At 50.3% G+C, this 12,248-nt stretch overlaps 1 protein-coding gene across 1 annotated transcript in view; it reads left to right on the top strand.

Moving 5' to 3' along the window:
- Positions 1-2,816: 2,816 nt before the first annotated feature.
- LOC142567763 (arylsulfatase B-like) overlaps positions 2,817-12,248 on the top strand; it is a 267,603-nt gene continuing 258,171 nt past the window's right edge. The window contains exons 1-3 of the mRNA XM_075677931.1: positions 2,817-2,832; positions 3,297-3,409; positions 3,502-3,612. Coding sequence (XP_075534046.1) covers positions 2,817-2,832; positions 3,297-3,409; positions 3,502-3,612 — 240 coding nt within the window. The remainder of the gene's footprint in view (positions 2,833-3,296; positions 3,410-3,501; positions 3,613-12,248) is intronic.

Raw genomic sequence — 12,248 nt, 5'->3', positions numbered from 1 at the left:
TCACGTCCGCTGCCAACTTGTTCTGACCAAACAGGAACTCTTTCAGTATGGATTCGATAGAGGCCCCACTACCGTCAGTGGGGCCGGGATATAACTCTAACTTTATTTGCCACCAGGGCGAGCGCGGCCTCAGTAAAGTGAACTGGATGAGAGTCTTCTTCCTCTAACGGCACTCGTTGACGAAAGAACTGTGCTCGTTGACGCAAGAACTTTATAAACATTGATAGCATTTTTCCTGTCGACCGTGAGCCTCTTATGCCTTAATCTAAATGGTTTCTTCAGGTTCTTGCCAAAGTCGACTAATTTCTACCGTAAGTTGCGAGTCCTCGGGCAGAAACCTTCGCTAACGCCTATGTTACTCAATTTGAGAACGTGTCTCTTCGAAGGAATCAGTTCTTTTATTCTACTATTGCTAAACTTCGCTATTAGCGGCCGGGATTCACATGGGTCATAGCGTCTGATTCTGTGTGCACTGCATATGCTTTCGCCAGGAACAACAGTCTTTAGGAGGTTTTCTATTTTAGAAGGGTTAACTGCTGTGCTAGTTTGTGATCTTGCATACTGAAAAGATTTTGCGCCCGTGGTGTCGTCGTCTTTCTTGTGTGTGTTGTTTTTTGGCGAAAAATCTTTTGAGGTTGTCTATTGTTTCTAATATCTTTTGCTCTGATTGATTTGTGTTTTCTGTTGCCACATCAGATATGCCGTGGAACACGAGGTTTTGGCGACAACCGTGGTCCTCCGCGTCATCTAGTCTCGAATGAAGCATGACTATTTCCTTGCAGCACAATTGACTGACTTGTCTAGCTCAGGAACATCTGTTTGCCATTGATCAAGCACAGCGGTTCTATTTTCCACCACCTCTAGCCTTTCCTTGATGTTGGCTGCAGCATCACTAACGTACTATTGATGTCGTACTATTGCTTCAACTATAATCTGTGACAACCTTAGAGTTAAGTGCAAGCTCCACCGATAAAAACCTTTGAAAAAAAGCTGAGCCTGCTGAAAACTTACACTCTTACCAGTCCTCATCTCTTAGCGATTTTCAGAAATAGAGAGCTTGAGCCAATCGGCAAAAACGGCAATAAAAGCGCCATAGCAAACCAAAGCCACATCTTCTAGGAATCCCCAACCCAGAGAGCTTCTGTCAGTTCCCTCATAAACGACATGGGAAACCCTAACACGGTCCCCCGATGAAAAAGTACAAAATGCAATCATTGTCTGAGCGGAAGAGGTCGCCGCAAAAAAAAATAAATAAATAAATAAAAAAGTAAAAAAGCAGTCATCTACGAAGCCTTGAAATTTCTCTTCAATAAAGTTGTTTCCTCCTCCTCCTCCGAGCCAGCTGTAGTCCGCTGACAGCGTAATCACTTTGCTCTGCCAGCGTAAGTGCTAGGGTAATTGGAAAATAAATGCTGGTTGTTTCCAGCTCAACTAGTATATCTTGCTAAGCAATGCCATCACGACGACCCATGATATTTTCAGTGACGTTCAGATTTCTTCCTCAAGCTCGCAATCTGTACGGAGAAAACGGCCTTCTTAAAATGTCAAACCGCATGACGTCACTGGAATGAGTGAGCCTTAATTTGCTGGCGCATTCATTTATTTAGGAAATACTGCAGGCCGAGCAGGCCCATGCATGAGCGGCTGCAGTACAAAATACTGGAATGCAAGCAGGACAGTGATTACACACACACAAAAGAAAGGTACAAGTAGAAGAATGTCATCACTGAAATACAAGGATTACGAATGGAAAAGCTCCTTCGCAAAATCAGAGGACAGGAAAATGCTTTGGAGAAGACAATTTCATTCTGATACTGTTCGTAGGAAAAAACAGTGCTTATTTAAATTTGTTCTAGCAAACAACGGCGTTAGAGAAAAATTGTGCGTGTGGCCTGTTCTCGTAGAAATACGCTGGAAGCAAGAAGGTAACGTAAATTTGGCTTCCCCACAAAGACAGTTCTGAAGAAATATGATGCGATTAAATTTTCTGCGTGCTTGGAACGTTTGAATATTATTTTGTTACATTAGAGAAGAATGCTTGCAGTCGATATTTTCCGTAAATGAATCTGACTGGCTCACGCTGAACCCGTTACAGTCGGCTGACATATTTTTTAGTGCAAAGCGTGCTTGAGTTGGACAGCTTATACACACCTTTTGATTCTTTGGTTGTCGCAGACTTTAGTACCTGCAAATGACATTTATCTAATGCTTTCAAAGCCACTTCGTAGCCACTTTCAAAACCACTTGAAAGCCACTCCGTAGCGGAGTGTCTAACTCCTATTTTGTCAGGACCCAAGCATATCTCTTTTTTGTTTTCCTCGCATACTTGCAGCGCGACGCGTTTCCAAAAGCGGTTCAGCGTGCTCCGCGTTTTGAAGGAATCCCCGAGTTGTTCCTGCAGCCGCTGACTATTGTAGGCGGCATGCGTGTGGGCGCTCCTAAAGCACCATGCCAGCCACGTCAGCTTGCTCACGTGCGGATTGGTTCATTTGGTTTCCATTATCATCGATCTTCGCGGCATACATCGCTCCAAGAAAATGCCAAACACAGAGTTGTACAAGCTAGAGTTGTGCTAGTTGATATATCTTGGAAGATAGCGCACAAAGGAGAACGTTGCGTTTTCACTGTCCTTCGTCCTTTCTGCGCTGTTCCGGTCTTCCATGGCTGTAAAACTTTACGTCATCACGGTGTGATCGACACAGCACGAACGACTGCAGTGCCTAAGCCTATAATGAGACACTTCATGAGGCAAGACGAGGCTTTTCGCAGTCAACGGATACCCCATGCACGAGGATAAAGGCGATGTTGGTCGCTGAATGGCGAACGAGACATGTGAGCCAGTCCCGGTGACAATATTCCGCGGGATGCCCCGCGCTACATTTGACAAGACATTGGCTAAACGCCCGCTCTGGCGGTCCGTCACGGGATCAGTGTGCGATAGTAGCACTTGTGCCACCACTGGAATAAACGTATTTATGCGCACCTAAAAGAAAACCTTTCTCTTGACGCGATCCAGAAACCGAACAGTTCTATCTTCCAAAGTACGAGTCGACCTCAGCCGTTCTGGGCATTACGAAACTAACCGCTGACAGAGAGCAGCAGAGACAACTCACGGCCTCGAACACCTCTCGTCTCTTACGCTACACCCAGTTATACGGATTTAAATCTTGGTTGCATGCCTTTTGAGGCATGCATTTCAATAGCAGGCAACGCTTTTGAAGCAACGCATTTCAATAACAGTGTGAATGACAATCCTTTAATCGACTCATTCATTTTATCCCTTCACGTTTTTCCAGGCACGCAGAACGATGAAATAAAAAACTCGGAGCCATGGGGTCTGCCGCTAAAGTTCAAAATCCTGCCGGAATATTTCAAAGATCTGGGCTACACGACGCACGCCATAGGCAAGGTATGGCGTTCGTAGCGTCGCATGATCGCCTGGCATAAACTCGGGAAGCTTCCTGGCCGTTGCTGCATCACGCGTTATTTCCTTGACGGCAGTGGCATCTGGGCTTCTTCAGGAAGGAGTACACCCCACTTATGCGAGGCTTTGACCACCACTTCGGTTTCTGGACATCGCACCACGGTTACTACGATCACTGCTCGCACGAGGTACGTTAAACTGAGGGGGCCTTATTGCGTCATAGGCAGGGCGCGTAACTTCGACGCATCGGGGCTCCCTCTAAGTGGTTGGCTGCTCACACTTTATGCTTGTGTTGCGGGCGAAAAGACGGGGACCGAAAAATGTGGACAGGTGAAGGGGGCTCAGACTTACAATTGGTTTATTAGTCACAACCATACAAAACCAACAGATAACAAGCTAAGAATAGAAGCAAGGAAGTTATTTATAGCTTTTCTTTAATTTGATATGTAGAAATGGCGGGCCGAAACAGAAAGGAAAATGGACTAAAAACGACATGCTGCCAGTGGGGACCGAACCTACAGCCTCCGCATTGCATTACGCGTGCGTCGCACTATGGATATGCTAGTGTGGCAGCGGTTCCCACGTCCACATTCCTGAATATTTATGTGTGTTTATGAGATCTAACCCGCAGAGTCAGCCAGAGCCACCCAAGGCCTTGTCGGCGGACGCGGAACGTCCTCTTGATGGATGGCATCGTGTGGAAGGTGAACTTTGAGATAAGGCAGCTGACCAATAAACTCGGAAATATTCACGGAGGAGATTGCACCTCCGGAGTCGAGACCCTCACCGTACAATGAACGGGAAGAAGGGGAGCCGAGCGGTGCGGATTTCATTAGTTGCGACCCTATCAAGCCACCAGATAATGAAGCCAAGGATAGCATAGGGAAGTGGTAGTTTTTATTTGAAGTTTACAAATAGAAAGGATGAAAGTAGACTAAACAATAACTTGCCACCAGTTATATAGAGTTTTTCCTCTGTTACATAATCCAGGTTTTTTATAGAAAGTCTATGACTATGATGCACCTGTCGAATTCGCATACAAGATTTACGGTAAGGCGGAAATACTTTGCCGCTGCTTAAGTTACTCCGAAAACGCTAAATAACAAAATTTTGTTAATTAGTATTTTTCTTAACTAGAGGGCAATATAGGGAAAGCGTGTAGGGCGTCACAATTTATGGTAGGCTCATTTTTAGAAGTAAGAAATTACACGCAATTTGAGAAATTGATTATCGAAATCGAAGCCCAAATCCAGGTAATGTCAAAACTAAGCGTTTCCCGCTGCGCGTCAGACGGCGACGCCCCGTAAATAAGTGCAGGGCGAACTTTGGATGACGTCATGCTGTGCTGCCTCGCGTCTATTTCAAGTTTCCCGCCCAGGCGCCGCCTTCGTCTGCGAACATTGGGCTCCCCTCCCTTGTACTTCCTTCTCCCCGTGCGCCCTCACTCTCGCTTGCTCCCTCTCGGAGTGTCTTGTTTACGCGACCTGCGCCTTTTTTGTTCTTTCGCGCTGCACGACTGTGGCAGCACCGCATTTTTACGAGTATGTAAATGCACAGGATAAAGTTTTAATTTTCTTTGTGTTTGCGACTCGTTAACTATCTGAGGAGTGGCCGCAGCCCCAACGCGTGCCACGGAATCGGAACAGTAAAAACGCGATGAACGCCGAGTCGGCGTCTCACGCGCGTCTCCAAAGCGGCTAGGCTTAGGTGTCTCGGCTAGCTGACTCCACGCTTCGAAGCTCCGTTTTCGCCTCGCAGCCACACACGGCATGGCGTCGCAAGACCGCAAGTCGCCCGCTGCTCAAGTGAGCCCGGGCCAATCTCGTCTCGCATGCTCTGAGAAAATGGCGAGCTCTGTGCAGTCACGGCATTCGTCGCGCTCAGCCCGTTCGGAGCGTTCGACCGCCTCGACAACGCCAAGCATGCTCGCCGCCAGAGCAAGAGCGAGGCCGCCGCGGCGCGAGTGCAGGCTTCTCTTAAGAAGAAAGAAGCCGCGGTGAAACTGGAAAAGGCCAAACTCGAAGAACAAGAGAAAAATGCGGCCGCGGAGATCGAACGCAAGAAAGTCGAGCTAGACACTGAGTTACATGTGTTGCAGTTGGACAGAGAAGCGGCCGCCGCGGAAGCACAAGCAGAGATCCTGGAGGCTGCCGTAGATCAGCACGGCGGGGAGCATCACATCTGTCGGACTGTCGAGGAGGCATCCGAAGACCGCGCTCAACGTACCTTTGACTACGTGCTTGACCAGGCTCATGTGCGCATTGGCCCGCGCCAGCAATCGCAGCGGCATGACGGCGGAGAGCATTACGACTTTCAGAACGTTGATGAAGCACCTGAAGACCACGCTCCATGGCCTTCTAGCGCTCACAACCAAGGAATCGCCCAGAACATTGCTCGTCAGCAGGGAGATGAAGCTAACGCCCCAGAACTGACCGCCATGGCAAAGTATCTGATTCGACGCGACCTTGTGAGTACCTCACTTACGAAGTTTGACGACTGCCCTGAGAACTACCGGGCGTGGAAATCTACATTCAAGGGAATGACACGGACTCTCGAGGTCACGGCAAGCGAAGAACTTGACCTTCTCGTGAAATGGCTTGGTACCGAGTCGTCGAGCTACGCAAAGCGGCTGCGTTCCGTGCACGTCGACAGCCCCGAAGCCGGGTTAGAGGTAGTTTGGGAAAGACTTGAGGAATGCTATGGTCGTCCGGAAATTATAGAAGAGGCCATCTTCAGGAGAATCGCAAGTTTCCCCAGACTGTCCGACAAGGACACCGAGAAACTGAGAAAGCTGGGAGGCCTGCTTCTTGAAGTTGAGGCTGCAAAATGTGACCCTCACCTGACTGGGCTTTCCTATCTGGACACGGCAAGAGGGGTAAACCCCATTGTAGAAAAACTGCCGCAGCGCTTGCAAGACATGTGGATAGCGAAAGGCTCGAAGTACAAACAAGATCATCGGGTCGCCTTTCCCCCTTTTTGGTTCTTTGCCAGCTTTACCAGGGACCAAGCGAAAACGAGAAACGATCCTAGCTTCAAACTCAACACCGCAAGTGGCACCCCTTCAAGGCTCCCAAGAGCAGACAGATGGGCAGCGAATGACGGCTCGAGAAGAACGCCCATCTCAGTGCAACTGACGGACGTGTAGGCAAGCACCGACCATCCGCCCTCAAACGCACCAAAGTGGCATGATACAACCAAGTATTGGCCTCTGCTCAGGAAGCCTCACCCCCTCCGGAAGTGTCGTACATTCAGAGAAAAACCACTGGATGAACGAAAATCTCTGCTGAAAAATTATGGGATGTGCTCCCGGTGCTGCGCTTCAACAGACCACTTTGCAAGAGACTGCAAAACAGTTCTCAAATGTGACGATTGTGGTAGCGAAAGGCATGCCACAGCACTTCATGCCGGGAATGTCAACCATAAGTGTACTGTGGCTCATCACGACTCTGAAGATGTAAGTCTAGACCAAGATTCCGCACTTGAGGTGTCATCTAAGTGTACAGAGGTCTGCGGTCAAAGCGGCGGTGGCAAATCCTGCTCTAAGATCTGCTTGGTGAAAGTTAGTCACCCGACTCAGCCTCACAACACTGAAAAAATGTATGCCATCTCTGACGACCAGAGCAACAGGTCCCTTGCAAGAACAGAGTTCTTCGACATTTTCGGGCTCAATGGTGACGGTTCCCCCTACACACTAAGGACATGTTGCTGGGACTACAGAGGCGATAGGAAGAAGAGCATCTGTCTTTCTCTTTGAGGACATTCATGGCTCTGTGAAGCTACCCTTGCCAACACTCATCGAGTGCAACGAGATGCCTAACAGGAACGAGATTCCAACACCGGAAGTGGGATCGCATCTCCCTCATCTCAGAGCTGTAGCTAAATTCATTCCTCGTTTGGACCCAGAGGCCAAGATTCTACTTCTCCTCGGGAGAGACATCCTCAGAGTACACAAGGTTCGACAACAGCGCAACGGACCGGCTGATGCTCCATTTGCTCAGAGACTGGATCTGGGATGGGTCATCGTGGGGAATGTCTGCATAAGTCGAAGTCGCACACCGGACTCTGTGAGCAACCTCAAAACAAACGTCCTTGAAAATGGACGTCCCTCCCTTTTCGAGCCATGCCAGAATCATTTTCTGGTCAAGGAGAAGCTCGCTGACACGCAAGGATCGACACAATGCTTCCAACCAGCTCAGAACGCTGCTAGGAATGACCACTGTGACGATGGGGTCGATGAAACGCTGTTCCACACAACGAAGGATGACAAAAGACCTTCCCTTTCCGTCGAGGACAGGAAGTTCTTGAAGCTGATGGACGACGAGTTCTCGAGGGACGAATCCAACAGTTGGGTAGCGCCTCTTCCCTTTCGTTCTCCAAGACCTTGGCTTCCGAATAACAAGTGCTTGGCCGAGTCACGCCTCAGTGCTGTCCAACGGACCTTGAACAGAAAGCCAGAACTGAGGGAACAATTCGCGAGCTTCATGGACAAGATGTTCAAGAAAGGCCATGCCGGGGAAGCTCCACCGGTTCGAGAGGGAGAAGAATGTTGGTACCTCCCCATCTTTGGTGTTTGCCACCCACGAAAGCCCGGGGAAACGCGAGTCGTGTTCGACTCCAGTGCACAGTTCAAGGGCGTGTCTCTAAACAGTGTGCTGCTTACCGGTCCAGACATGATCAACAGCCTGCTTGGAGTGCTCATCCGATTCCGGAAAGAGCCCGTGGCCATTACTGTGGACATTAAGCACATGTTCTACTGCTTCCTGGTACGAGACGACCACCGAAATTATCTGAGATTTCTGTGGTTCCGCAACAACAACATCTATAATGACGTGGTGGAGTACCGAATGAAGGTACATGTGTTTGGAAACAGCCCTTCACCAGCAGTTGCAACGTACGGGCTGCGGAGAACAGCACGAGAAGGAGAGGAAGAATTTGGCAGCGACGTCAGGCAGTTCATCGAGAGGGATTTCTATGTCGACGATGGGTTGAAGTCTCTCCACAACGACGAGGACGCCATCAGCCTAATACTCCGCACGCAACAGATGATGGCCGCATCAAACCTCAAGCTCCACAAGATAGCCTCTAACTGCCCTACAATGTTGGAAGCCTTTCCAGAAGACCTTGCCAAGGATTTGAAGGATCTTGACTTGAGCAATGGCTCACAGCCGATCCAACGCAGTCTGGGAGTTTCTTGGAATCTGAAGAAAGATGTCTTCACATTTACGACTCCAATCCAAGAAAAGCCATTCACCCGGCGCGGTGTCTTGTCAGTGGTTAATAGCCTGTATGACCCACTTGGGTTTGTTGCTCCACTCATCGTTCAAGGAAAGTCCCTCCTCCGAGAGCTAGTCGCTGAGACATGCGACTGGGACTGCCCACTTCCTGACGAAAAGAGAGCCGCCTGGGAGGCGTGGAAGGACTCCTTGCAAGTACTCGAGCAGCTGGACATATCTCGCACCTATGCCCCTGCCTCACTTACTACCGCAGAGGAAGGAACTGCATATATTCTCCGACGCATCAACCAAAGCTGTGGCTGCAGTGGCGTACCTCAGAGTGACATATCCAGATGGTGCGTGTCATATCGGGTTCGTCATAGGAAAGGCTAAGCTAGCACCGCATCCGGAACACACCATCCCAAGACTTGAACTGTGCGGCGCGGTGTTGGCAGTGGAGCTAGCAGAGCTTATCAGTCGTGATATAACTTGATGCTGTAAACTTCTATACTGACAGCAAGGTCGTCCTAGGCTACGTACATGATGAGACGCCAAGGTTTTTTTGTGTATGTCAGTAACAGGGTGGAACGCATAAGGAGCTCTACACGGCCAGACCAATGGCACTATGTTCCTTCTGACATCAACCCTGCGGATCTCGGAACCAGGTCTGTGCCAGCAGCCCAAATGGCAGGATCGACCTGGCTGACAGGCCCGGACTTTTTGTATCGTCAAGAACGCTGCTCGCAGGTATTGAAGGGCAAGTTCGACTTGGTCGATGCGGATTCCGACACGGAGGTGCGGCCCCAGGTAAATGTTCTCGCAACCAGTGTGGGCGTGAAACAACACGGCAGCAAGCGGTTCGAGCGCTTCTCAAGTTGGATTACGCTGACTCGCGCAGTTGCAACGCTTGTACGGCTAGTGGACAAAATTCGGGGCACTTCTGAAAACGTGTCGAACTGCCCGCATAACAGCTCATCTCACCAACTGCGACCTTCTGCAGAACACCTAGCCCGAGCAAAGGCAGTCGTCATTCTATCTGTCCAGAAGGAAGCCTTTTCAGAGGAGTTGAAAAGCTTGCAACGAGGAAAGCGACTACCGAAGTCAAGCCCTCTGTGGAGACTGGATCCATGGGTTGATTCCGACGGTCTTTTGAGAATCGGTGGCCGACTAGGCAGGGCCAACCATTTCGACCAGCAAGAGCAGAAGCCCATCATCATGCCAGGGCGACACCATGTCACCACCCTGGTTGTGCGGCACTATCACGAAGAGGTCAAACATCAAGGACGCCACTTCACTGAGGGAGCAGTCAGGGCAGCTGGGTTCTGGATCGTCGGAGCTAAGCGTAGCATCGCCTCATATATACACAGTTGTGTTACATGTCGCAAGCTTAGAGGAATGCAGCTACAGCAGATGATGGCAGACCTGCCCGCAGAAAGACTAAGCACCGAGCCACGTTTCACTTATGTCGGACTAGATGTATTCGGCCCGTGGCAAGTTACGTCTCGTCGCACCAGAAGCGGTGAGGCCAACAGTAAACGGTGGGCCGTGCTCTTCACTTGCATGAGTATCCGTGCCGTTCATATTGAAGTAATCGAGAGCATGGATACCTCAAGTTTTATTAATGCGCTCCGCAGATTCTTTGCCATAAGAGGCCCGGCAAAGCAACTGAGGTCTGATTGCGGGACAAATTTTGTTGGAGCATGCACCGAACTAAAGGTGAGCACCAGTGGCCCAGACCACGAGAAGCTAGGAACATTCCTGTCAGAGCATGGATGCACTTGGGCGTTCAATCCCCCTCATGCTTCTCACATGGGAGGAGTGTGGGAAAGGATGATAGGAGTCACACGGCGAATTTCGGACTCCATGCTTCTTGAGAATACCTCTCGTCGCCTTACTCACGAAGTCTTGGTAACCCTCTTGGCAGAAGTCTCAGGGATTATAAATTCGCGACCACTCGTTCCTGTTTCAACGGACCCCGAGCGCTGGGAAGTGCTGACTCCGGCAACGCTTCTGACCCAGAAGGTCGGCGGCAACACAGTGCCACCAGTCTTTAATGACAAAGACATATATCGGCGACAGTGGCGGCAGGTTCAGTGGCTGGCCGACTCCTTTTGGTGCCGCTGGCGACCTGAGTTCCTTACCACCCTGCAGAGTCGTCGCAAGTGGCAGGGCCCAACGCGGAGTCTCAAGGCAGGTGACCTCGTCCTCCTGAGAGACAGCCAGGTTCACCGCAACGAGTGGCCCATGGGACTCATTGTGAACGTTATTGCGAGTGGGGACGGCAGGGTGCGAAAGGTGGAAATCAAGACGGCAACACGGGGAGTGATCAAGACGTTTCTCCGTCCTGTGACTGAGACAGTCCTGCTTATTCCGTGTGAGGACTGAAAGCATCATATAGTGGCTATATGTATAACCAGACGGGGAGTGTGCTGCCTCGCGTCTATTTCAAGTTTCCCGCCCGGGCGCCGCCTTCGTCTGCGAACATTGGACTCCCCTCCCTTGTTCTTCCTTCTCCCCGTGTGCCCTTACTCTCGCTTGCTCCCTCTCGGAGTGTCTTGTTTACGCGACCTGCGCCTCTTTTTTTCTTTCCCGCTGCACGACTGTGGCAGCACCGCGTTTTTACGAGTATGTAAATGCACAGGATAAAGATTTAATTTTCTTGGTGTTTGCGACTCGTTAACTATCTGAGGAGTGGCCGCAGCCCCAACGCGTGTCACGGAATCAGAACACATGCCGTGGCAAATCCTGCCGTACATGCACACAGTGGCACATGCACATGCTTGCCATGCAAAGCCACTTGCTGCCGCGGCTGGCCGACACGCTCAAACTTCCTCGAGCGCCACGGTCTGATGTGATGGTGGGTCCGCCTTTAGGGCCGATTTACGCTCAAACCGCCCATGGCCGCACGCCGCACTGCAAGCCAGCGGTCCACCAGTAATGGCCGACGTGACGTCACGAGAGGCTGTCGTGAACTTTTGCCTCCGTGCGGCGACCGCATAAACATGGCGCTGGTTCGAAGCGAAGCGGAGCGCGAGGCCTAGACCGCTAGGCTGCAGCGGTGGTTTGTTTTTTGTGTGGTTTATTGTGACCATTGCAAGAGCTATTTAGCACCTGCAAAACTATTTGTCTAACGCAACAAGCAGCTGTACTCTTCGTCACAGTCTTCAGTACGTGCGATCGCTAAAGGAAAGAGACGGATGTGTGTTGCGTTTACGCGAGGGTCGGAAGGAATGAAGCCATCGATTTCGTGTGTTTTAGGCCATTTTTTGCATATGCATTACAAACGCCAACGCCATCGCATACACCTGCATCCTGAGCATGACACTAGTTCCGTACGCGCCAAAATGAAGATTGCGATCACCCACGTCAGCATATGGGCTTCGTAGGTGTTCTGTGTGCGCGCGCTTCATCGATACGAAGATTGTAAGTTTGTGCAGTGTTCAGAAGGGATGACACGATGTGTAGCGATGAGCTTCATTGTCGTGTCATCGCAGTCCTTCGTAATGTGCTGTTTGTGTCTTGCATCGTGTGAGCTGTTTCGCGGGCTGCGATGCGCATTGGTGACCGCGAACACGTACAGAACGTTCGAGCGCTAGGGTTCTTACTATTAC

The sequence above is a fragment of the Dermacentor variabilis genome, unplaced genomic scaffold (assembly GCF_050947875.1).
Source record: "Dermacentor variabilis isolate Ectoservices unplaced genomic scaffold, ASM5094787v1 scaffold_14, whole genome shotgun sequence".
NCBI lineage: Eukaryota > Metazoa > Arthropoda > Arachnida > Ixodida > Ixodidae > Dermacentor > Dermacentor variabilis.
The sequence above is the reverse complement of the archived record's forward strand: the minus strand, read 5'-3'. Positions and strand labels throughout refer to the sequence as shown.